Source organism: Labeo rohita, chromosome 19, assembly GCF_022985175.1.
Source record: "Labeo rohita strain BAU-BD-2019 chromosome 19, IGBB_LRoh.1.0, whole genome shotgun sequence".
Classification (NCBI taxonomy): Eukaryota; Metazoa; Chordata; class Actinopteri; order Cypriniformes; family Cyprinidae; genus Labeo; species Labeo rohita.
The window spans coordinates 21,745,342-21,770,965 of NC_066887.1; the positions used below are offsets into that span (position 1 = coordinate 21,745,342).

At 38.1% G+C, this 25,624-nt stretch overlaps 1 protein-coding gene across 2 annotated transcripts; it reads left to right on the forward strand.

The window, feature by feature from the left end:
- Positions 1–2,247: 2,247 nt before the first annotated feature.
- prdm1b (PR domain containing 1b, with ZNF domain) lies at positions 2,248–13,821 on the forward strand. 2 transcript variants are annotated; one of them, XM_051137144.1, is made up of 7 exons: positions 2,248–2,506; positions 3,149–3,439; positions 6,927–7,046; positions 8,434–8,683; positions 10,788–11,674; positions 11,753–11,881; positions 12,259–13,821. In XM_051137144.1, the coding sequence occupies exons 2-7, from the start codon at positions 3,269–3,271 to the stop codon at positions 12,787–12,789; spliced, it is 2,088 nt and encodes a 695-aa protein (XP_050993101.1). In that variant the 5' UTR covers positions 2,248–2,506; positions 3,149–3,268; the 3' UTR covers positions 12,790–13,821. The 2 variants fall into 2 exon arrangements, with proteins under 2 accessions (XP_050993101.1, XP_050993100.1); XM_051137143.1 differs by lacking the exons at positions 2,248–2,506; positions 3,149–3,439; positions 6,927–7,046 and adding an exon at positions 8,058–8,226.
- Positions 13,822–25,624: the final 11,803 nt, after the last annotated feature.

Below are 25,624 nucleotides of genomic sequence, written 5' to 3' on the forward strand. Positions count from 1 at the left end.
GCACATGCTACTGTCAGTTACCATTATTGTGTATGAATCTGAAATATGCGAGACCTCACATATCTGTGACAAAAAATGGCCGTCATAGCAGTTTGCTGTGTTAGCTCGTCATACTGGTTTTCACCATCCTTATCACCCCCCTTAACCACCACCACCCGACCTCACGCAGCCCGGTGGGGTCAACCCTCCCCTGTAAAAGTGCAAATAGAGCAACGCCCTGGATGATCAGCTCTGCTCACGCCGCGCCGGGCTGAGCCTCAGCCCAGACTGTCTGCAAATTAGAGAAATTAGCCCAGTGAAAAGAGAGGCACACTTACGCCATGCGGCCCACATGCGTCTCGAAAATAGCCACGAGAGCCATATGGCAGCCAATTTACTGACCGTTTCACTTCATGGGTGAAGACGAGTAAAATGGACACTTTGAGATATGACATTTAAATGCAGTTGATGTTAAATAACATGGTAGAGATTGTCAATATTTATAATCATTTGACTAAAGTCAGGTTAATGAACAGGTTTTGTTTGTTTCTTTTAAAGGTGAATATGACGTTTGACAAAAGTGATTTTACTTTTTTTTATGGGCAGAGGTTCAGTAACAATCCAACTTCTGTATTAGGTGGTGAAACATGAGGAAGAGAATTTCCACAAACGTTCCTAACATGAAGCGATGCTTTCACTTTGTTCTAAAGCGTGAATTCATAACGCAAATATTTACATTCCCACCCACCTCAAAAGTTCTGTTGAAAGCAACTCTATACCACATTTGGCACTGCTTTAATCAAACAAAATGAAAGTATTTGTGCTTCACCCTTCCCCTGGTTTTCTTTTTCTTTTTCCCTTTCCTTTGACAGTATTTGACAGGTGTATAATTATGTTTTTTTTTATAGCAATATAGCATATGCTTTGTAATGTAGCATTTTTTTTTTTTCAGAATTACAGTGGTGTCAGCCCAAATACTAAAATTATGTTTTTTTTTATGTTTTTCTTTTTTTGGTGATCATGTTCTCCAGAATGATTTAAGAACATGCTTCAGTGTTACATATTTATTACATTAGTAACCTAGAAATCTGAAATATTTCTTATTTCTTATTTTATATTATACTCCCTAATTTACATTATAGAATTTGGTTCATCATGTGACTTTCTCATCACCACCTGCATTTGGTGGGTATCAGTGTAAACAGATTTTGGTACTTCAGTTGTTTGGTACATTAACATTATATCAGTTTATGAAATTATGGTATTTAAACGTAAAACTTAAAACGTTGCTACTGTATTTTTTACAGTAAAATTTTGGCAACCACAGCTGCCGTTTCTTTAGCGTAAATTTAACAGATTTTTTTACAGTGCAGTGTTAATAACAGCTTATTGTTTATTGTTACCATTTATCTTATCCTATTGGCTGATATTTGTCTTATTTTAAGCAAAAACACTTCATTTTAATGCATTTGTCAGAAAACTTCTAAACAAGACTTCTCAACTGCATCTAGATGTATTTGTATTTTAAATCAAGACAAAAATACTGAGTAAAGAAAACTTTTTTTGTGTGTTGCATCCCAGTTTTGGACACCACTTCATACTTAAATAATAAATTATTAGGTTTTCATTAAATAATTATTAAATTATGAAATTATTTTCTTATTATTGTATAAGATTCCATTTTAGACTGTAACTCCTTTCATGCTGTTTCATTTCTCTTTTTCTTTCAGACCATAGACTGATGCTAATGAGTCTTCATATAAGGGTTGGTGAATTTCCACAGACCGAATGTTCCAGGTCAGAACTGATGAGTTCAGACTGGGCCGAGGTCTCTGTGTCAAAACAGGTGCACGTGGCATCTTGACAAAGTGATGAAACCCTTCAGACAGGTGTCTGAGAAGCTCTTCAGTTTGACCTGCTTTGTTTCCTGTCTCTGTCTCTTCCACTACTGGCCACAACAGAGTATCACACACCAGGCCAGGTCTGGATCTAGGTCACAAGAGGTGCTTGTAGCGCGTGTGTGTGTTTGGGGGTGGGGGGGGGTCTAATTGGGCTGGGACCAGATTGCTCATTAAGAGCCCATCCAAGCAAAAGTCCATTGGTGTGTTTTCAGTGATCCAACCATCTGTTTTGTGTACTCAGTTGCTCAACTCCATTCAGATTGTCCAAGAACAGCCTTTGTCTGGTGGAGGTGTTGATGTGTACGTTTGGGTTTGCTGTGTCCAAAACACTTCCAGTGTCCCAATTGGCTCACCTTCGACTAATCCTGGTGGTCACATGATTAAAGCCAGACGCTGATTGGTTAGTCTTCGCAACTCAAAAGTCTGGCACAGCTCAGCGTGGACAGTTTGAGTAGCCAACGGGCAAGAGAGTTTGAAATATCAGAGGGGAATTGCTGTTGCAAGGTTCTTTGGACTTTATGGAAACTGGAGAAGAATCAAACAAGATGACAGAGTGACCGGGCAACGGGAAAGCAGCGATGACCTAACCAAAGATACTGAGGATGCAACAGCTAAATGATTGTGAAGTGAGTTTGAATTTTATTTTATTCTTAAAAACCATATTGTGATCTTCAGGTCTTAATCTGTGCCATTGTTGTTGACTGAGCTATAATTGGATAAAGCTTTTGTGAATGGCTTGAGTTCATTAACATCACTGGCAAGAATTGGTCCAAACTCTCCTTCAGAAACTAGTACATTTGACTTAGAACAAAAAAAAAGTGAGATCACGGATCCATATGATATAATTACCTATATAAAATGCTCCCAGTTCTGACCTAGTGACACATTAACGTTGCTAAACGTTTTATGTCAGTGACTACCTGTCACTACGCTCATAAAAGAATACAATTAATTTCTCATAAAATTCTGCTCTATCCCCTTTGGCGTCGTACTACTACATTTGTCATGTCTCATTCATTCTCAGTCATTAATTAGTCATCTAATTGTTTTCTTTGATTATATATAACCATTGTTAATATTCACTGCTTCTGAAAAAGTGTGCATTTCTAAATAGATGTATGTGTCATTTATAGACCACACAGTAGCCTATACAATTGTAGTGTATTACAACACACACACATATTGTATTATGTAAGGTGTGTATTGTGAAACTTTGGACACCTGAAAGAAAATGCGTATGTCTAAATGTATTTTTGGGTTTTCTTTAGATCTTTAACTAACAGATAAAGCAAACCAAAAGAGAACCAAAGCAACGCAAACCAAAGGAGAAGGAATATACCAAACAGCTTAAATCTACAAGCAAAATACCAACTGAAAAGGGCGAGAAAATGAAGTTGGAGGCATCTCTAGAGGACATGAGTGAGTGGAGGGAGGTAGACTTTGCCCTTAACTGCACCTACATCGTCCACGACCAGGCATCCGAACCCAGCTTCAGCCTGCCGAAGGCCATGACCTCCATTCCACGGAACCTCACCTTCCAATACAGCGCTGACAATCAGGTACAGCAGCCTGCAGCTTTAAGCTGCGTACACTACATTCCTCAATTCCCTTATTTCAACAGACGTTTGATTAGTCGAATTTGAATAGACTCTTGTTGCCTAAAGCAGCTTGTGTAACGTAGCTTTCACTTCGTAAGGTTTCCTGAAGCAGATACTAACAAAACAGATTCAGAAATTGCATAGGTGCTACTGAATTGGAATAGTCATTTCCGGTATTTCTGATACTACTGTGTTTTAAGCAATTGAGGGTGTCTCAGCAGCTCAAGTATCTGAGCCTAGATACCTGAACATTAAGCTGTCACCCTTTAGATGGAAAAAACTAAACTTCCATGAAATGGGATTGTTTAATTCAAAGTATCAGATAACAGAAACACATCTTGACATCATTTTGCACAGTATGGGGGCACCCCGAGGTGCAGTTCAGTAGGTCATTGTGACGATGACACAGCCATTGGTAGGTCAGGGATCAGGCAGGTAGAGGACCTATGAGCTAACAGCGTAATCACATTAACTCTTTCTCTACCTGACATTCACACACTCACACAATGAGCTTGCACAGGGTGGAGCATCTAATTGGGTTTATTTTGTGACTGTGTCTTACTTATTTACACTCTTTAAATTAAAGGTTCTTTATTCACATCAATGAACATCCATGGAACCTTTCAAATGCAGAAAAGGTTCTTTGTAGTCAAAAGAGGTTCTTTAGACTCTGAAAATGTTCTTTAAAATGCTTCTTTTAGCAACTGTTTACTGAAAGGTTCTTTGTGGAACCAAAAATGGTTCTTCTATCATTGCGAAAACACCCTTTTGGAACCCTTGTTTTTAAGAGTGTACCTTTAACTTGCATATTTAGCCTTTATTTCTGGTTTTGATCATCGTCCTTATCTTGATTCCTGTCTTGTTTAAACACATTCGACTATGTCATTCTTCACCCCTTTACTGTGGTTTCTTTTGCACTTTGTCGCTATTCTATTTGCCATCTGCATGATCCAATTTCCCTCCTTCGCAGGTGAAAGTCAGTTCCTCTTTCAATTGCCCCCCGCTCTTTTCAAGTTCACACTAAAGGTGTGAAATTGTGGTCATCAGCTCAGGGAGGATGTATACACACACGCACATACACTAGTCTGTCTCAACAAAATGTGCTAAGAGAGAAGAATGTGTGAAAAATATTTAGCTTGTGTTAAGACCTCAGAATTTAAATTTTTGTTATTTATTCACGCACATGTCATTTTAGGCCTGATTTTCTTGCTTCAAACACTTTGTGTGTAATGTTAGAGCTGTCGTACTTCATACAGTGAATGTCATATATATTATTCTCATTGACTGCATAATGGACTATTTGGTCTGCACTAAATTGGTTCTTTCTCTTCCTTTTTTCTTTTACGCACTCTTTTATATTCTTAGACTCATCATTTCCCACACTGTCTTTCTTTTTTTGGAGATAAAAACAAACATAAAACAACCTATTTCCTGTCATGTTAGACTGAGGCTCGTATAGAATCACTGTCAGACACATACGGTACTAAAAAAGCTCACAAACAAGCATATCTCTGCACTCACACTAGTTGCAATTTATGAATACTTCGAGAGCCATTGCACACTTCCCATTTCTGCGCAAGCTATTCCTCTTGTCTCTGCTGATTCTGTGAAAAGCATTGCTCTTACGTTGTCAATGGCGTTAGCTATGGACAGGAAAACCCACATTCAGTTTGTCAGTTCCCGGAGGGCCTCGGTAGCCGACAACACATTTTTATTAGAAGGAAGAGATGAAAGAGTTTTGGGATGTCAGAAGGCTAGTCTCATGGTGACTAGGCTGCTAGTCATACGCTATATGGTTTCTGTGTTGCATACGCATGCATTCCAAAGTTTCTGTATTTGTGAAAGTCTGGGTATCGCTGCTTTACGTGTTGTTAGTGCGTTACGACTTTGTGGGGGAGAACAGAAAGAGACTGCTATCTCTTGAGTGCTATCTGATTTTAGCACTGCTAGCAGACACTAATACAATGAGCACTGAACATTGCTGCTTTTTAAAACCACTAAATCCTAATGGAATTTGTTCCAGGAAAGTATCTTTTAATTGTTTGTAATGTTTGTAGTGGTATTTGTAGTGCAAACCATTAGAAATTTTGTGATTTTTTTTTTTTTTTTAGATAGTACAACGGCAGTAATTTACACAATCGTACGTCAAAGTGTGTGTATAAACACACTCCCTGACCCTTAGCTTGCGAAGTGGGCCTAACTAAGGTGGGGGGGGCACGTGGCAGATGGGATGATCTGTGACATGTTGGGAAGGACACAAATGCACAAACGCACACACTTACAGAATCTCAGCCAAAGGAAGTAGGTTAAGCTTGACTGATTAACTTTCGTTTGGACCGAAGATCCTCGGACAGCTTGGCGGGGGGTTGGGGGGGGGTCATGTTTGGATGGAGGTTTGAGTGCTTCAGCGTGTGCGTTGGGGTGGCGTGGTGCCGTTGGTCTTGTCAATGGGTGACACTCACCCCCCTACCCCCCTCTGTTTACTCCCTAAACCCTTTCTGAGCAGTTAATCACTAAAGACCTACCAATTAGTCACGCAACGCTAACGATGCACAATTCTACTGTCACTGCAGCTCTCGTCTCTCTGGCCAATAACTGTGCCTCCCAACCAGGGTTGCCAGGTTTTCACAACAAAACCCGCCCAATTGCTACCTAAAACTAGCCCAATAGCGTTTCGAGGGGGCTCCCTCGGTAAAAATCGAATTCCGAAGGGTAAAATACACGTTTTTTGGCTGGATTCCCAGGGTAAAATTAAGCCTTCCAGGGGCTAAATATGACTTTATTGGGGTTGCTTCAATCCGCAGACATGCAAAAACAACCTGCGGCAGCAGTAGCCCAGTTCCGTGGGAAAACTTGGCAACACTGCTCCCAACCCATCCTTCCTGTTGGTATTTCTTGGAATCTGCCTTACCTCAAATCTAGTTTCCAAATATCACACTGTTGGTTTCTTTTGAGCTAAAATTGTTGCAACTTATCATAAGAAGTACAGGAGTGGCTTGATGATATAAAGGGGGGAAAATGACCCCCACACCACAGTGTGACCTATTTACAGGGCTAGTTTCTGGAGCATTGAGAGTGGACCACCACCTGCTTCATTTTGTCTTCTCTGCTTTCCTTTTTTTCGTTTTTGTAGGACCTCAAAAATGCTTGTTTGTCAATATCACACAACTTTTCCCAGCAGTGTCAAAGGGGTCAGGCTTTATTGAGGACAGCTGTATGTTTCTAGGTCAGGGTCCAAGTAGAACAGGGAAAGTGTATTTATTTACTTAACTCGTTAACCTGCGAGGTTAGCGTGCTACCTTAGGTTACCTACAACGCACGCCAACCAAGCACGCCTCACTGAACTCATGCAATGCAGTTTCCTGGTCAAAGTGGACAGATCAATAAAATTTTTTTAATTCCTCCCCTGACTTAGTTTGTTTAAAAATACCACTCTTTATTCTTGCAGGTAACTGGCGTTTTCAGCAAAGAGTACATACCTCAAGGTACAAGATTCGGACCTCTTCAAGGAGTTATTTACACCAAAGAAAATGTGCCCCTTCACACCAACAGGAAATATTTTTGGAGGGTAAGTGACTTCATTGTTGCTCTAATCGTTCAGGGACACCAATTCTACAGAGTAAAAAGCTGCCAAACCGGTCATGACTGACTTTCCAGAGAATTTTAGCAGAAAGGAGCCGGAAGCGTATTCATTCATGCTTGAAGGCATCCAAATATGCATTGGTATCTTCAACACTACTGTCTTTCTTTCAAATACTCACTCACACACATGTACTCTGTAGTTATTCCTATTAGGTGTAGTTTGCAGAACACTCAGGAGCTTACTTGGAAAACACAGAGGAAGCTCTGAGCGATCTTATCCTGTTTGTTGTAGATTCCTGCTTTGTTCTCATACAATGGTTTACTCAGAAGAAGTTACCAAGTATAACTATTTCGAAACCATTTGTCAAAAATGCAAAGGATAGTGCAGTCTTTGGTTTGTGGCCAGGTTTTAGAGAAGTCGGGATTCCTGCACAGACAGAGAAGCGCGCACACACACAAACACACACACACTTTCTTTTCAGTCCTTACATTTGTGTTTTCATATCAGCATGCAAGTGAACTTCAGTCTCTTTATCTCCTTGCTAAGGGGACTAGATATATATACCTGTGTGTTTGTGTTTATATGTGGTAGTGCTCGTGTAAGGGCATACATGCACGCACGCACGCACGCACAAATGTGTACGAGCACACACATTCATGTGTGTCACTTTGGGTTTTCCTAGTCTGAGCTGTCCTTTCCTTTCTCCGTTTCCTGTAAATCCACACTGGCTTCCTGTTGCCATAAAGCGCTAAAATGACGCAGCGCGTCACATGACCAAAGGCAGGTGGACGGATGTGAAGAGCGGGCTGTTCGTGTGGGTGAAAGTGAGTTTGTGTTTATGAGTCTTCAAGGGTGTAACTGGTAAAAGGAGTGTCAGCGATAGAGGAGTTGACATGCCCTGGCACGTCTCAGAAGTGAATTCCCCCAAATACAAATGAGAATGAAAGTGGGTGGAGACAGGGGCGGAGAAAGCGCGTGTGACTGGCAACATGTGTAGAGCATTTTGACGCCCAGCGCTTTATAAAGAGCTTGACATCATTGACACACAAAGTTAGTCACAAATCTTCTGCGGGACAAGCCACACACACAAACACTTTCACAGGTTAGAAGACACAGAGGAGTTGATATAAACAGCTGTTTGAAGAGCGTTCTGTTCATGGCAGAGGTGAAGAATCATTTGTAGCCATTTTTTTAAAACTTATTTACTAAAATGAATGTAATTTATTATTTTTATTATCTTTTTTTAATTTAATTAATGAATTTATTATTTTTTTTAAAGATCAAATTTTAAAGCTGTAATGTTTCTCATGATATTGTTGACATCTGTAGACTAACAGGAAGCATTAACACAATTTCCTTTCTCTCGAAACAGATCTACAGTGGTGGCCACCTACACCACTTCATTGACGGCTACGATGTCCATCGCAGCAACTGGATGCGGTACGTCAACCCAGCGCGATCGCTGGCCGAACAGAACCTGGTGGCCTGTCAAAACGGCCAGGAGATCTTCTTCTACACCATCCGGCCCGTGGAGCCCAAACAGGAGCTGTTGGTGTGGTACAGTCCGGAGTTTTCCCAGAGACTTTGCGGCCAGCAAGAGCAACCAGACAGCCTAAAGCCAAGTGAGTCATGGGCTCTGGAATTATCCCATTTTATTTGGCACTGGGGAGGGAAAAACTGGATAAAACATTGGTTTTTATGTAGATAATGTGATTTTTTTTTTAATTTTCTTTCCCTTTAACTTATTTTCCTTTTCATTTTATGTCTTTATTGCTTTCTCAATGGCTTTCTTGAAACTATAGAATAATTAGTCACCTCAGCTACCTTTGTATTTTGCCCCGTCTGCACACTCTCACTCAAGGCAGTGTTTATTCTATATCTTTTCTTCTATTGGTAAAACAGGTGACTTTTTTAATGCATTTATTCTAAGAGATCAGTAGTTAACAGGCACGCTCATTTTTTCTGTGTACGTTAGTTATGTTGATATACAGCATATGTGAGGGAGGATGTTTATTTTGTCTTTTTTTGGCTGTGTCTTATGTATACCAGTAGCAGCATTCATCACACAGTTACCAGGCTATTACCAGGCTTTTATTTGTTGATTAGTCTGTTCTAAAAAATATATTTTATGTGATACAAGTTTAATCTAATATATAGTATAACACTACACACACACACATATACATATATGATACGATAATGAACTTTGAACTATGATAATGAACATTCTTTAAATGTCATTTGACACTCTAGAGGTGGTAAGCAATGAAAGTGACTATAAATGAAACTCTCTATGAATCCACACTGTCTGTGAGCGTGTGTAAGCGTGTGTATGTTTATGACAAAACGATGGACTGGATTCCCTGTCTAAAGAGATGTCATGCGATACTCCCTATGTCACCTTGATTGAGTCTCACACTGGCACTGTGCTATTTCCTGTCTTATTCATTCTTCGGAATGTATGTATGTCTATGTGTTCATTTTGTGTGTGCTGTTGTTAAGGACCATTACCTGAGTCATGTTGACACGTACGCTTCTCTCACTGGTGATGCTTTCACTGAACAATTACACCTGATTATTAAATATCCCTCTTTAGAAAGTCATTAACCTTTTTTAGAGCCTCTTTTTCAATTTGTATCATTCAGCCTGCCTGACAAGTTCTACTTCCTGTGTGAGATTTAAAGAAATCTGTATATTCAGTTTTAGTAAGCGTCATATTACATAATTTGAATTTTTTTAAGGACTTTGGCCTACATATGGATTAATGTCTTCGAACACATAAGCTGAGGTTTTTATTCTAAATGTCTGTTGCTTCTGTTCATGTTTTAGATTTTTAAATTCGGAAACATGTTAGTTAATGTTTTTAAGTTGTATTTTTTAGCTTTCTGCTGTTCTCATTAGAGTTTCAAATATCCATTTTCACTTTCCTCACGGTAGTTAGGAAATGCCTAGAAGATGCCTGTAAATGTTGCACCAGATTGGTTTACATCAGGTTTGAGGAACCAAGCTTTGACCACAAGGGTTATAATGTGTTTGTGTAATCTTCCCACTGCTTTGTGACACAGTTGAGCCTTGTACCACTCTCCATGATTTAGCAGGTTTTGTCTGAGTCACCGCAAAGGTTACTGAAAGAAGCTAGCTGCTGTGGCTTTCTTTTTACAATCTCTAGAGTGAAAGGACAGTAATAATTTGACCTTATCTCGATTCCCTGTATAACAGTAAGTAACAGTTAGCGCTTCAGCGGTGTCGTAGGATTTTTCCCATGGTTGAGGACATCTGCTGTTATGGTGAGTCAGAGTAGTTTCTGAGTAAGAAGTATCGCCGTCACACGAGGCTCCTCTCTTCCGATACATACATATGCCCCTCCACCTCATGAACATACATACACCCACACTGCGAACACCCACACGGTTGTAATCTAGGTGCTGCGTGAAAGCAGTACTATCTCTTTGTCAAACAGAAACCAGTCAATCTTCTGCCTGTCAGCTTTAAACTGAAAGAGCTGCCATTTACCATAAGTGAGCGTTTGTGGAGGAAGGTTATGAGTAGGTGTATGACATACAAGCATACCGGCATGTTCGATGGGTGACCGATGTTGGCGAAGTCTTGGTCAATTTCAGCGATTCATCGAACGTGAAACGTGTCGAGTTCGCAAGTTTCATAATTGGGTTCTCACATTCACACTTTACACTGCGTGACCTTTTCTTTCTCTCTCTCGTTCTCCAGAGTACATTCCTGATATTGAGTATCAGAAGCAGCCCCTACCTCAGTACACCTATTACCCTAAACAACCCCCGAGCCCACGCAAACTTCAAAGTGAGGGACAGGAAGACGAGGTGGATGAAAAGATCGACGTAGAGGTTATTGAGAGGGACACGCCACCTGACACACCGGATGAACAGGTCGTGGATTTCAGCAAGAAGATCCACAAAGCTGCTTCCCCAGAGCCTGTTCATTCTCCACTGCCCAACCAGAAAGAGATGAACCTAAACATTCACCCATATCCCACCCTGTCCCCACCACAAGATCTTCCTCTCCACTTACACGGCCTCTATGGTCATCGAGAAGGTCTGATCTCGTACCCTTCATTACCCTCACCTAGACCCCTGCAAGCTCCATATCCCTTGTTACCACCATACAACCCTCATTATTCACGTCTGCTGTTGCCTCCATACTCTCCTCCCTTCCCTTCTATGTTGCCCTCGAAAGGGGGTCTCCGGTACAACGGATTCCTGGGCAGTGATGGCTTGCCCTACCCTTCCATATCCCAACCAGGTCTGTTACCAGTTACACTTCCCTATCCTACCCCACTTCATGGAGGTCTGAAAGAAAGAATCCCAAATACTCCACCTCGAGGAGCCCCTGCAACACCTGAACTCTCGCCTCAGCCAAAGCAATCCCCTCAGCAAATGTTCCAGAAGCCTTTCTCTGAATGCGAAGAGGCCATCAACCTCAGCCTGGCTACACCCAAGAGCATGTCACCTTCATCCTCGTCCTCTCCTCCGGCGCCTGGGTACAAGTCTCTCCCATACCCGCTTAAGAAACAGAACGGCAAAATCAAGTATGAATGCAACGTCTGTCTCAAGACCTTCGGTCAACTGTCCAACCTCAAAGTGAGTAGACTCTACTTGATCTTTTGAAAGATATGGAGTGATCTGAGCAAAACTAAAGTATATACATTTATCTTAAAGGTGCACTTGAGGGTCCACAGTGGAGAGAGGCCGTTCCAGTGCAACTTGTGCAAAAAGAGTTTCACCCAGCTAGCCCACCTACAGAAACACCACTTGGTCCACACTGGAGAGAAACCACATGAGTGCCAGGTGAGTGAGAAACTTAAGATAAAGGGCATCAGATGACAGTTATACTCATGCGATGACGCACACACACAACATTGCTTATCTCTGACAGAACATTTACCTTGTCACTCCTGTTTCCTTTAAGAGAAACGCTTTGTTGTACAGTAACTAGAGAGGGTGTGACAGTGGCGTCAGCCTATGCTACTCATTCATCTCGACCACTGAAAATAAATACAGTCCTTTAGTCAACAAACACGTCTGGCTCGCTGTCTACATACCAGAGCAACAACAGGGCAATTATGTAAGGCAGCAGAGAGGCTGTCTTCTGTTCTTGTTGTCTGCTGCCTCTTGTTTGCTTTTGAATTGAGGGATCTTCTAATGCTCTCTTTGAATGTCTACAGGTGTGCCACAAACGCTTCAGCAGCACCAGCAATCTGAAGACCCACCTACGCCTGCACTCCGGGGAGAAGCCGTATCAGTGTAAGCTGTGCGGGGTAAAGTTCACCCAGTACATTCACCTCAAACTCCACCGTCGGTTGCACAGCTCTCGTGACCGGACCCACTGCTGCCAAGCCTGCACGAGGGGCTTTATCCATCGCTTCTCATTGAACCTCCATCAGCGTTCCGGCTTCTGCCCCGCCGCCCGTCCCGAAATCCCAGAGCTGAGGCGCGCAGCAGAAATGGTAGAGCGGTTTGATGCCAGTCAGGAGGCCGAGACTCTGCCTGAGAGTGCTGGAGAGGCTCAAGTGGACGCTGCCTTGGAAAAATGGTTGGCGAGAAGTTTGGAGAGCGGCGAGGGGAAGGAGGACATTGGATTCCTCAAGGCTTTTGCTGCAGTACCTCATGGGGTCACCGCCATGGGTCACCACCAAGAGAGAGCCAGCGTGGTACACTTTAACCACCGGCCCTCTGTAAAGACTGAGGAGGAGTAGATGAGGGAGAATGTTGATGTATAGCTTGTTCAGGTCTAACACAAACCCAAAAATTGCTATCTATGCACAGAGCATTCCCTAGTTGACACCAAAAAAACCCTCTCTTCCCTGATAGTTTGAAAGATGAATCAGAGAGAAGATGCGTAAACCAAGCCAATGAAAGCCGCACCAAACAAATAGTGTTTCCAAAGACTTGAAGAATGTGTCAAGTGTGATTGCACTTCTACCCTCTGAGCTGTTATAGAATGAAGATTATGTCCTCATACTTCATTTTGTTTTCAAACTGATGTGAAAGTCTTTTTGTGTGAGTTTGTCTTAACTTATTATTGTTGAGTTTTTTTCTTATTTGAGCACTGTATCAAATGCTTGTTTATATGTGTACTTCTGTTTTTTTTATGTGTGACTTAATGTTTTTCTTTTTTAACTTCTAAATACTGGGATTCTCAGGAATTATATGTTAATCCCACTATGGACACTATGTGATATTCCCAAAAAGACTGGATTTTCCCGTCCATCCCAATTCATTGTGGGTGCGAATGTGTACAGTATGAGTATGTGTGTATGATTTTACCTGATGTTGAAAAATTCTAGATGTGATCCTTTATGGAAAGATATAATAATGTACCCTGTATCTTTTCAAGGTATTCACTGTAGCTTCTGAGGATACTATAGCAGAAGACAATTGTTGGATTTCTTTTCAACAAACAGATCCTGAACCCTTTTGATTTTGGAAAGAGAACACGCCTCACTTTTAATTTAATATTTAAGATGAGAGGAATATTCTTTGTTTTCTTAGTTTTATTGTTACTTGGTTGTGTCTAATGTTTACTGTTGTCTCTTTAATCCAAACAAGTATTGTTAGCACTATGAAAATGATCAAATCAATGTAGCTGGAACTGAATTTGCCAATCATGAAGATTGCAATACTTCTTTTATAGACTACAGAACTACAGACACAACAGTACCTCATACTAAATTGTTAGGTTCATATTTTATGCTGTTTTAATTTATTTAATGTCAGCACTGGAAAAAGCAGGAACTAGATCCAAGTGCAGGGTATTTGATTGTTAGCTACAGCAGACTGTTCCATTACTTAGTGACTTTTGTACAGTTCTTTTGTTATCTAGTTTATTTTTGATTCAGTCCACAAAATGTTGATACTTTATATGTGAGAACCTATTTTTGACAAACTTTTATAATGTAGCACATTAAACCTTACTTGTCTAAGACCATGCTCTTTCTGTCTTTTGTGTTAATGACCTTACGATGCCAATAGAATCAGGTTTTCACACCCACACACTCGCACAACACCCATCAGGCTTGTCGTTTGAAAGCCCCACACGAAAGTTGATCTCTGTGGTCGTATTTCTAGAAAGTAGAGGAACTGAAATTGTTGCTCATCAGCCTGGACTGATCAAAAATGCCCATCGTCACATGGCTCGCTGTTTTTCATTTTGACATGAAAAAAATAAAATAAAACCACCTTCAACCTTTACCTACTCTTACTTTATAGTGGAATTTACAGTAAAAGCATAGTTTTGGTTTCAAATGACTCCTCTAAGCTATTATATAATAAAAGATGATAACAATAAGTCAAGTTTAATTGCTAAAAAAACCTAAATGATGGTTAAACTAACCATAAAAATACAGTTGTTTTCAGAGGAGCTTGCAATTATATAACTACGTAAAAGTACACCGTTCTACTATTTGCGAAACTGGAGGTTAATATGAAGCGAAGCACTGATTTGAGTAACTTATCTGGCAGTTTATGTCACACTCAGTCACCATTCCCGCGCAATGCTGACCTGTACTTGTACTAAACCGCTCTTCTAGTCTCTACCGGCAGGTACGATCAACATAAATGTCAGGAACGGAAGACAAAGCAGTTACAGTAAGTAATGCCTCATGTCTTCTCTGTCCTCACTGAGTACAACACTTATCTGTTTCCTTTTGTCACAGCCTCCCCTCTTCCCCCCTCAATGGCGCACACATGAAGGGAGAGCCCCACGCCACACACACCTCAGACCAGAACAAACACACCTCAGCAGGGTACGTGTGAGAATGACAGACAACAACTGAGAGAAGACTACATCTGTCATTGACAGCATGTCAAACCACCACTTTGAATACATTTTAGGAGAAGTTGCAAGAGGCCCTTTTATGGCAGAAAGGAGAAAGAAACAGAGAAGCATGTGAAAACACCACAAAGAAAGAAAGAAAGAGTGGAACTTGACTTGCTGTAAATGACATGAGGAGTATGTGTGTGTGTGTGTGTGTCTCTGTGGGTGTGTGTGTGACATGTTCAGAGTACTTGCATTGCCTTCCTGCACACACTTAAAACTTCATGCATTCAGTAATTGCTAGTAAGTCATTCTCTGAAACCCAGAAGCTTAGTTCCTGTCAACAGTGGCCAGCGCAGCACTGGGGCAAAAGCATTTTAGTAATAAAACCTAGTGTTGTTGTCTCAAAAATGTACATAACTATGCAATGCAATATTTTAATTAATTGTGTTCATTTTGTTCAAGAATTAGTCGATAAGTGTAGTGAGTACACTGTAAAAAAGTGTTTTTTCAAAGTAAATAGACAATATTGGACAACATTTTACACTACTTAAGTCTTTCTGCTTAAAAATTTCATTTTTAATTCAATGTATTACTTGTCATTTCTTTGTAATTAATAGTGAAATTAATTACAAAGGTTTTTTTTTTAAAAGCGTTTTATGCAATTATTTTAATAGGACAGTAGCTAGACCGTAAGCGAAGCAGGAGAGAGGGAGACGGTATCAGAAAAGGTCCACGAGATGGGACTCGAACTCGAGATGCCCAAAGCGCAACGGGAGCACTACGGGAGGATATCTGTGCCGGTGTTCTGACAATTTGTGCTACCCTGTCAGATTTTGCTACCTCCCATTAAAACAGATGGTAGCATAATTCGACAGCGAAAAATGCTACCTATCAGATTTTGCTTCCAGCATGATATTAATATTGTGTGAGGCTTTATTAACCTGTACACCTACCCCAACCCTAAACATAACATTACAGTATGAAAAACACAGTGTTGGTAGCACAATCTGACAGGTAGCATTATTTGTTAAAACACCGGACGTTTTTGTGATTATTAGGTAATGGAATGCGATGTATGATTGCTTTAGGAACGGTCTCTAAAGTTACGACATACAACATTGGTATACACTTTTTTAATTTAAATAGCATTTGAAAAGAATGACTTTCAGTCATACAACCACCTGTAAAGTGTGTTAGAGTGTTAGAATCTACAAACACGCATAAAAGTGTTGAAAAACTACAAACATGGCGGATATGCGCGATCGATGGACAGGTATGAAATGAATTGTTCTACCGGATAGATTGTGGGTTTTTTAACGTCTACACCTACCACAACCCTAGCCCCTACTATAATACAAAAACAGTTTTATTGTTGTACAGTGTGACAAAAATAACGTTAGACTGATGTGCGCATGTAGCTGGAGTTGTACCTTCTAGCCTTTACCTAGAGAAAGGGGTTTGAGTGATAAATAATCAGTGTCTGATTGATGAAAAAAGTGTTTATTAAATGTTATCCGCGTTATGCTTCATATGCAGCAACGTTGTGAACTTTTATAATCATACGTTTGGTCATTAACTTTCAAATGAATTATTATGCAAACAAGTTCTCAGCATGAAAGACGCCAGTGGCATTTCAATGTGTCTCTTTATTTCTCTTCAATACGGTAGAAAATTAAATTAAACTTAATGTGGATTATGTTAACTGTGAGAATGGGACGTGTCTGTATGCGTTCACGGAGCAAGATTATAGAGGGTTTGCACTTACCTCAGGATTTGCGCGGCAATACTGGGATGTAAACAACAGTATGGATTGCACGGTAAATGTACTACTGAATACGTTGTTTTTCTCATTTATGCAGGATTTAGTAAGTAGGGAAGGGCGCAGACTAATGTTAAAGGGGTCATCGGATGCTAAATTCACTTTTACATGTTGTTTGAACATTAATGTGTGTTGGCAGTGTATGTACAAATCTACCCTATAAACATCCATGCAGTGGTTTTTAATTAATCTGTAAAAATAATATCCCCTTTTTCAAATCGAGCCGTTCTCAGATGCCTGTGGTTGTGGGGTCACACCCACAGAGGCCACTCCTACAACAGTTGATTTACATGAGCATCTTACCTCAGATCAGCTGTAACAGTCAGACCTCCAATGTTTTGATGCCAGAGCAGGGATGTAAGTTAGACAAGAACATCTCAGATTGATCGATTGAGGTGCTATGTTGCTGGATGTAATAATGAATGTAGTGGTCGCCATTTACTCCCGACATCTGAGCCGCTGAGGATGCAGTGGATTACGTTTGTTTGTGAAGGGAATGCGCCTCCCGATCTACATATATATCCGTCTATGTTCACGCGAATCATTCGTGATCCAGCTTCACTTACAGCAGAAGTGAGTATAAGTTTTTTTTTTTATGAATCTTTGCGGTCGTCTTTCCTAATAATGTGCTAGTTAGCAAGTTTAGCGGCTACATGCGGCTAAATGCGGCTGAAGTAAACAGGCTCGTCACATCACAGAGAGTAGAGTAAAAGGGTAAAAAGGGTGTTGTTTTAAACTACCATTGAGAATTTTTAACCAAAATATATTATAGACTTTTCATTAAGACCCTAAAGAATCATATCAACTTGTGGAATGGGCATCCGATGACCCCCTTAATAGGTGGTAAAGATACATACAAACAGTATTAATTAGGATATTAGCCTTAAAAGAATAAATAGTTCACCTTAAAATTAATATTGTGTTAACAATTTTTTTTGACACCTTCGCTTGGTTTTTCAAGGTCATTCTTCTATTAGGCAATTAATACCCTCTTACAGAAAGACCTGTAATTTGAATACTATTGAAATGACAACATTCCTGGGCTATTGGCCAGACTGGCTGCTTTCCATTCGTCTTATTTCTTATCTTATCCATGAATCACTTTGAAGTGCTGTCATTATGTATCTTTGAATACAAGAGAATTGAAAGTACAACTGACAGCGTTTTTTTCCAGTGAACCTGAGAGGTCTGGAAAAGCAACATTCATTGATTATTTATCACACAGGACGAAGACGACAGATAACCTGTCTCCATCAGATTTTATATGTTCAGGCGCCTTTTGCAATAGGCTACAGTCTAAAGAATGGAATACAGTGAAAATGTAATTACATTATGGTGGATTCAGGTAAAGTGGGCTGTTTAAGCTTAATTGTACTGTGATCAAAGAGCATAACAATGGTTCTTAATTAAATCAACACTATTTCTTTAAATAACAAAATAGTTTTGGTTGATGCAGTAAAATGTGGACTGTATCATGGTGAAAGCTAGAAAACCCTTTGACATAAGATTTTTATTTCTAACTTATATGGTTATACACTAAATGTAAACAAACATTATTGTGACAATTCCTGTTTTATTCAATGCTACCATCAACAGGGAATAAAATGCAAGGAAAACACTTCTGGAAAACACTGACCTCAAAATGTTTATTGGTATATATCTTGCAAATAACACTTTATATAAAGTATATTCAAATATTATAGCTGGACCTTAAAGTTAACAAAAGTAATGAAGAAAAGAAGTGGCCTACTTAAACTGAGTTCAGCCTACTACATTTTACAATAACGTTCAATTTGTTCATGTAAATATTAATAAATGTATTGGCTATGATGAACTAACAATAAACCATACTGTTAAATTATTTATAGTTTGATTTTACTTTTTTATTTTTAACATTTCAGTTTGCATAACATGTTCTTTTTTTTTTTTGTAAAATGCTTCAGACTTTCTTTTAGACAGTATTTGATTTGGTTTATGTAATATTTTTAAAGTTTAATACATGGAAACATCTTGCTCCCCGTCTTTGTTTATTTAAATACAGTTATACATGTTAGGACATAGTCTAAATATCTGCTATCATCCAATTTTACACATTTGAATGTCATAAAATTTGAATTTAATGCTATTTAAAACTCCATGAGGACTTTTCCCCCTAAAAAGTGTAAGACAAAACAAGCAAAAAACGGCAGGTCAAATTACTAATACATGTGTGGGTGAGTGTCCAAAGGGCAGGAGAAGCTGTTGCCACGAATAAACATGTAAATATTGCATGTAATCTATTATAGTCAACAGCCGGTTGAATGCTTCAATGCATTTTCGCTTTTTCTTCTCCAGCTCTGACTCAAAAGCCCAAGAATGATTAAAAGTCACAAGTAAATTCCAAATATGCACACGGCTGTACAGTAAAAAGCTGATGACACGTTAGATAATGTGCCTCACTTCTAACTAAATCGACTGAATGGCTGAGATAAAACCAGAATTTCACTGTAAATATTTCTTACATGCACACACAGATTTCATCAAGAATCTTCTCCAGAAATGTTTTACACCTAATTTGCACCAAAAAGACTACTAGTCTAATTCCAAATAACTGTGCACAAATTGAATAACCTGTTTTGTTTACGGCAACATTAAAAGGGTGGAATGACTGACAGGTAATTGGCGTAACTGACCTTTCTACTTTCTTTTTATTTTAGCTAGTACAAGGATAAGTTTCCTTCTGTGTAATCTGATCAGGTTTATACAACTGGACACACTTAAATGCACAAACAACATCAAGAATTTTTGTGTCGTGCGTCCTGGCTATTTCAGTTCGATGCCTACGACTACAAACATGTTTTTTTTTTCTGTTTCTATTCTTCCTCAACATGCAAAACACCACAAGTACTTCAACAAGCGTGAATGGGTACTTTCACAATCACATTTTCCCTGCCACAGTGTAAAAAAAGAAAATAAACAACTTGCACTTTATGGAACAATAAAGCACTTTTGCTAAATTTAAATGTACTTCATTAACATTTTCTATGCTATTTTATTTTTTTATTAAATTGTCTATTTATTTAAGTGCAAGTCAATAAAATATTTTTATGATTATTATTATATTTTTTTTTATTTATTTATTTTAAGTATTGCAGGTGGCACTTGATCAGCAGCACCTGCTGATTGTTGCATCTCATCACAGCTAGCATAAATCTCATTCACATTAAAACACATCTTGTCGTGCAGACTTCAAAATATTGTAAAAGAAGGCTGGATACAACTCTCAGACCAGGTATAAACAAATGTCAACAAAGATTCACCTACACCCCTCCTACATTTCCAGAGAAAGAGTTTTACCTTGTAACAAGACTTCCACATAACAAATATTTCTGCGTATCTGTGTACCCTTTTAATACAGCTGCCCACATCGTTAGAAATGATGTTGGTAATGTCAGTGATCTGTGGTGTGACCAGGAAGTTTTAATAACTGGACCATAAAACAGTAATCATACCTGCACGACTTTTGTTGTTTGATCTTTATATGTATTTTTAAAGGTTTGGACATGCCCTGGTATGTCAAATGAGCAACACCGTTCTGTTTTTCTCACATCAGATTAGTCATCGTTCAAATGTTAATACGCTTTTTTTTGCCAGTCATTTGCTCGTCACTAACTGGTGCAACGGTCATGTCTTGTTTCTCAATCTGCCGTGTCATTTACTATTTAGAATTTATTTTTTAATGGACTTTGGAGAAAACATGGGCTTTTTCTGTCTAAAGTCAAAATAGGAAGTAGACCTGTGACCATGTGAAAAGAAAAAAAAACTGATTACCATTATGACAGTACCAAACCAGCCACTTCCAACCTCCGTATTATTTATTTGTAATTGAGTTTAACATGCAGTGATCACAGTCCATTTAGTTGTTTTTGCATGGAAAAGAGCAAGGCATTTTCCATCATATCTCAAAATCATGAGAGTTTCAAGTGACAGAAGCATGAGCAAATTATCATAAACGACAGCATATGATTACGGAAAATACGACTCATATTTAAACACATTAAATGTTTATTTCTACTTTCAGCGTTTTAGAGACTTTTCGCCTACAATACTTATCAAGTAAGTGCTTTAGGGGAAAACTGTAATACATTCAGACTCAAAACAGCGCCTCGTGTGCTAAATCGAAATTAAATTAGAGGAACTCCTTCACTTGATATTACAATACTTACCAAGTAAGTATAATATCAAGTAAGGAAGCTGAAGTCAGTCAATTCTGATTTGGCACGAGAAGCGCTGCTGTTATTTCTCCTCAGTGTGGATGTGATATTCTAGTCAGAGCAGTAAATTAGCTTAGGTGGACTTGCATTCAGTCAATCAGTTTTTGTCATGTAATCATTTAATTATCTTTTTGTCAGCATTCATTGCTGTTTAAACGTTCTTCTTTCATGGTTCAGATGGATGGGTGTTATCCTGCAAACAAGTCATGTCAGTACTATTGAGTTTGTTTCAGTTACACCTGAAACCAGAGACTGAATTCAATCTATAGCTTGAATACATATGAGCAACCATAGGTGTGTGTAAGATCATTGTTTTTGACTGCTGGTTGAATATATATTATCGCTTTCATATTGTATGCATTGTATGTTATTACGTACATGCTTATATAATTAGGCTACACTAGTTACTAGTGCACTAGTACACTAATACACTAGTTCATATATGAATATAATGTCAATGAATGACGTTTTTTTTTCATCTCTCTCTCTCTCTCTGGTCCAGGATCGATTTCTTAAGATATCCATGTGACAGTGCAGGTTGTTGATATACCACAAATTCAGTTCGGTGAACTTCATTTCGGAGATTCAACTAATAGGCTTTCACATTTTTGGTGAAATAGCGCCAACTACAGGTCAAAGGATGGTCTCGCTATGTAGGAGCGATGTAATATGTGAACGGTATGCAGCGATAAATGTTTTAAACGGCTTTGAACTTTACGTGACCCCATTAGGTTGCATGTTTGATTCAAAATCTTACATTTTAATTTTGTTTTGTATTATGTCTTGCAATCTAATGAAATATTATCAGAAAAAAAAACAGAAAACAAAAGACACAATCATAAAATTTGTATTGGTTTTACTGGTTATAATGGGACTTGTATTGGTTTTAATGGAAACTGACTTTTATTGGTGGCTTGTTAAAACCAATAAATTGTAATAGAATATGTCTCAAAACACACTACAGAAAACCGTAATTATGGTTGTAATGGTTAAAAGTTGATCATTTGTAATGGTATTTGTAGTGGAAACCATTAGAATTTCTGTGGTGGTTTCTATTGTTTGTTTGTTTGAAGGTAGTCAACGCTTAAGTTTGATTACATGTTTTGTAAAAAATAATAATAATAATAATTAATTAATTAAATAAATTGTTAATAAGTGTTACTTCAAGTGCATATGTACACACTAAAAAGAATTGTTCAGTAGTGTTGCGCCATCTTCTGACCAATAAATGTCATTACTTCTTGTCTTGTGGAAAGGGAAGTACCAGTAAGTAATAGGTGAGGTATTATTAATGTGTATAATTAGGCCTAATTCTGTGAAATATAGTCAGAACGCATTTGTTGTTCAAACTGGTGCTTAAAAAGGCGCTGCTGCTGCCCACGTTTGAATCATAAAGCCAACACTGAACTATAGCAGACACTAAAACAAAAGTTTTGATAGTTGTCCAAGAGAATAAAACAAAAGAAACGTTTTAGAGGTGTAAAAATTACTGTAGTAAATAGTACTGAGGGACAGCAGTTGAATAGTCAGTCAAGATCACATTTATTTATAAAGCACTTATGGCTACTGGATCCCGAAGTTTTGTACAAGGAAAGTAACAACAACTAAATAGCCTAGGGTGAATTTAGGTAAAGTGAGCTAGATACCTAGATGTTTTTTTTTTTTTTCTTTTTTATTTCCGTCAGCTTTAAGGTCCAGCTGTAATATTTAAATTTGAATAGAGTTTATATAATGTTATTTGCAAGGTATATACCAGTAAACTTTTTGAGATCATGTACTGTAGACAAATGTATTTATTTTTATATTTAAAATTATCTTAATTGAAAACCCACGATTTCTTAACAGATATTATTTAAAAATAACAACAACATACTTAAAAGAAAAATAAACACTGAAATTAAATTCATTAGTTCTCTCAATTCATGTGTAAAATTAGATCAAATCTGAATATAAATAAATATTTAGAAATCAGAATATTGATGAAAATGATCTCTATCGCATATTAAAAATGTGACCATAGCATAAGCAACAAGAAATAGGCTAACAAAAATATAATGTGTCTATATATTAAAGATGCATAATCTGCATCTACATTTTGCTTCTCTTATCCTTTCTACACTCCACAGATTGAACTTCATGCCTCACCTTCCTTTTGTTTCTTTCTTTTTTCTTTTTTTCCGTCTCTGACTTCAATTTCCTGACTGCACAATAATTTCTGTTTTCTAAAAAAGTAGATTATACTGTACACGTCAGGTAAAAAATAACCAGTTGATGTCAATTTATTTTAAAAATTCAAGCATAATTACTGAAGGTTAAAGGTCGCCCACTTAACTTGAATCCCACTGGCCTACTTTATTTAAAACATTCAGCCAAAAAGAGGCAGAAATATTTAAACACCTTACAAGAAAACTACTTATTTAGAGAAATAGTGTCCCCTTAATTAAAGACCACTGTTATGCTCTGAAAGTGTAAACCCCTTGAGCACAGTACAGTTGGCTTAATGGCCCACTTTAGCTGAACTCACCTCATATTAAATATAACAAAGCCAGAATAAAACAAGTATTTAGTATCTCCTCCTGAATCAGACGTTAGGATGATAAAATAACTAAATATTTATACAGTGAACAGACATTGTAGGCTAGAAAAGATTGGTTATCTGGCATCACTGAACTGAACCAAACCTACTTACGTTATCGACCATTCTGCCTCTGTTTGCCTGTCAATCATGTAAATCATGCTGCTGGTGGTAATAGGCTATTTTATTTAATTATCATTATTTTCCATTATTTTTCACATATTGTATCCGTTGGCTTTCTTATTCTTCTTCTTCTTCCGTTTCTGTTTCTTCTATCACTATTGAGCCTATGGCAGCCTATAGAACCATTTGCTGGAAAGTTGTGTGATGTGGCACACAGATAGAGGACAGTCATAACATTAAACACAGCAAGTTTGGAGTCTTTAACTCAAATTCTCTAGCACCACAGAAGGAAAATCATCTTTTTTCCTCTGAATCCTTGGCTGACACCGAGTTGAATTAACACCTAAATTTAAAAATTGTAAGGTTTAGTTTTTTCGCTATTTTTAATGTTTCAAAAAAACTACTTTTTTTCTAAATCTAACTCAATGATTTGTCTGATTGTCACCAAAATTGACTCAGATCATCTTCAGACCATGCTGGCAAAAAGTTATGGAATTCAAGTTGATTAGTCAAACCAAAGACGTGCGAACGTGAGGCTTTATCTCTGCAACGGTTTGGTGTATTGAGACCAAATTTGTTGTGTGTTATAATAAGCATGACATGAGGCTACCTCAATATATTCCTTGGGTCATGCCGAGAACAACAAAACCAATTATGCCATAATTGGTCCAGCTTCCTGTCCCTCATTTTGATTAATGTTGAAAACCTACTTTTTCAAACACCTCCTATACCGCTGGTCCGATTTTCACCAAATTTGACTCGGATCATCTTCAGACCAGGCTGTCAAAACATTATGAGATTCGTGTTGATATACGTTTAACACATCAACAAATTTGCTGAAAAGATGCCAAACTGCATCTGAGGTTGTATCCCTGCAAAGCTTTGACATATTGACACCAAACTTTGTATGTGCCATTGTCACGTCACACTGACCACACCACATCAATTTGGTAACAGAACCATCTATTGGTCAAAAGTAATACACCATTCATTAAACATTAATAATGAAATTTCTAAAAATGCTAATAACTTTTGTTTGCATTAGCCTGTTGTAATGAAACTGGTCTCATAGTTGGCCGAACTTCCTGTCCACCATTTTGATTTATGTTGAAAACATACTTTCTTGAACTCCTCCACAACCGTTCATCTGATTTTCACCAAAATCGAGTCAGATCATCTTCAGACTGTGCTGACACAAAGTTACGGATTTTGTGTTGATAGACAAAAAAAAAACTTTGTGTATGTCGTTCTCACCTCTCACTGTGAGAATGGTCAAAAGTGATAATCCATTAAATTTATTTCTTTGTTTTTATGATTTTTCACCCGTTTTGACTGAAATGGTCTTAAAATGGCTTCAATTACACATTGCTTCAGTTGCTCTGATGTTTGCTTGCCTAGTGCTTGGCCCCGTAATTGCTGCTTGCAGCTATATTTATTATTATTTTTGTCTTTCAAAAAAGAGAGAAAAACAGACAACAAACTTGCTATTTCACATAGGCATTGGTAACACCAACCTGGTGTAGCCCTACTTGATTCTAGATATGATCCAGTATGCATTTTATTCATAGCCTAATATGCTTTATATTGGTTAAAAATGTGTTCTGTACTAAATAATTTGTTGTCCATGAATACATGCTAATGAAGGACAGAATTCCTTTCTCATCAACAACTTTTACAAAAAAAAAAACAAGTATAGATTTTGAGAATCAGCTGAAATCTTTTCATGATATATTTAAGATTTTAGTGTTTCTTTCAAGAATAGCTAAAATAATAATAGTAATAACAACAAAAAACGAATAATTTTCGAACTATGGAAATTACTACTGACCATTAAATTACATTTTTGAAACGCTTAATTTAAGTAGGCTGTTGTTGCCACAACCTGATTAGTTGACAGAATTAAAAAAAAAAAAAAAGTATAGTTTTGTTTCCATGGGAAAAATAAGCCTCTTAGTTAATTTAGAAGCTACACACTAATTTTAATAAATGACTGTAAGACCTA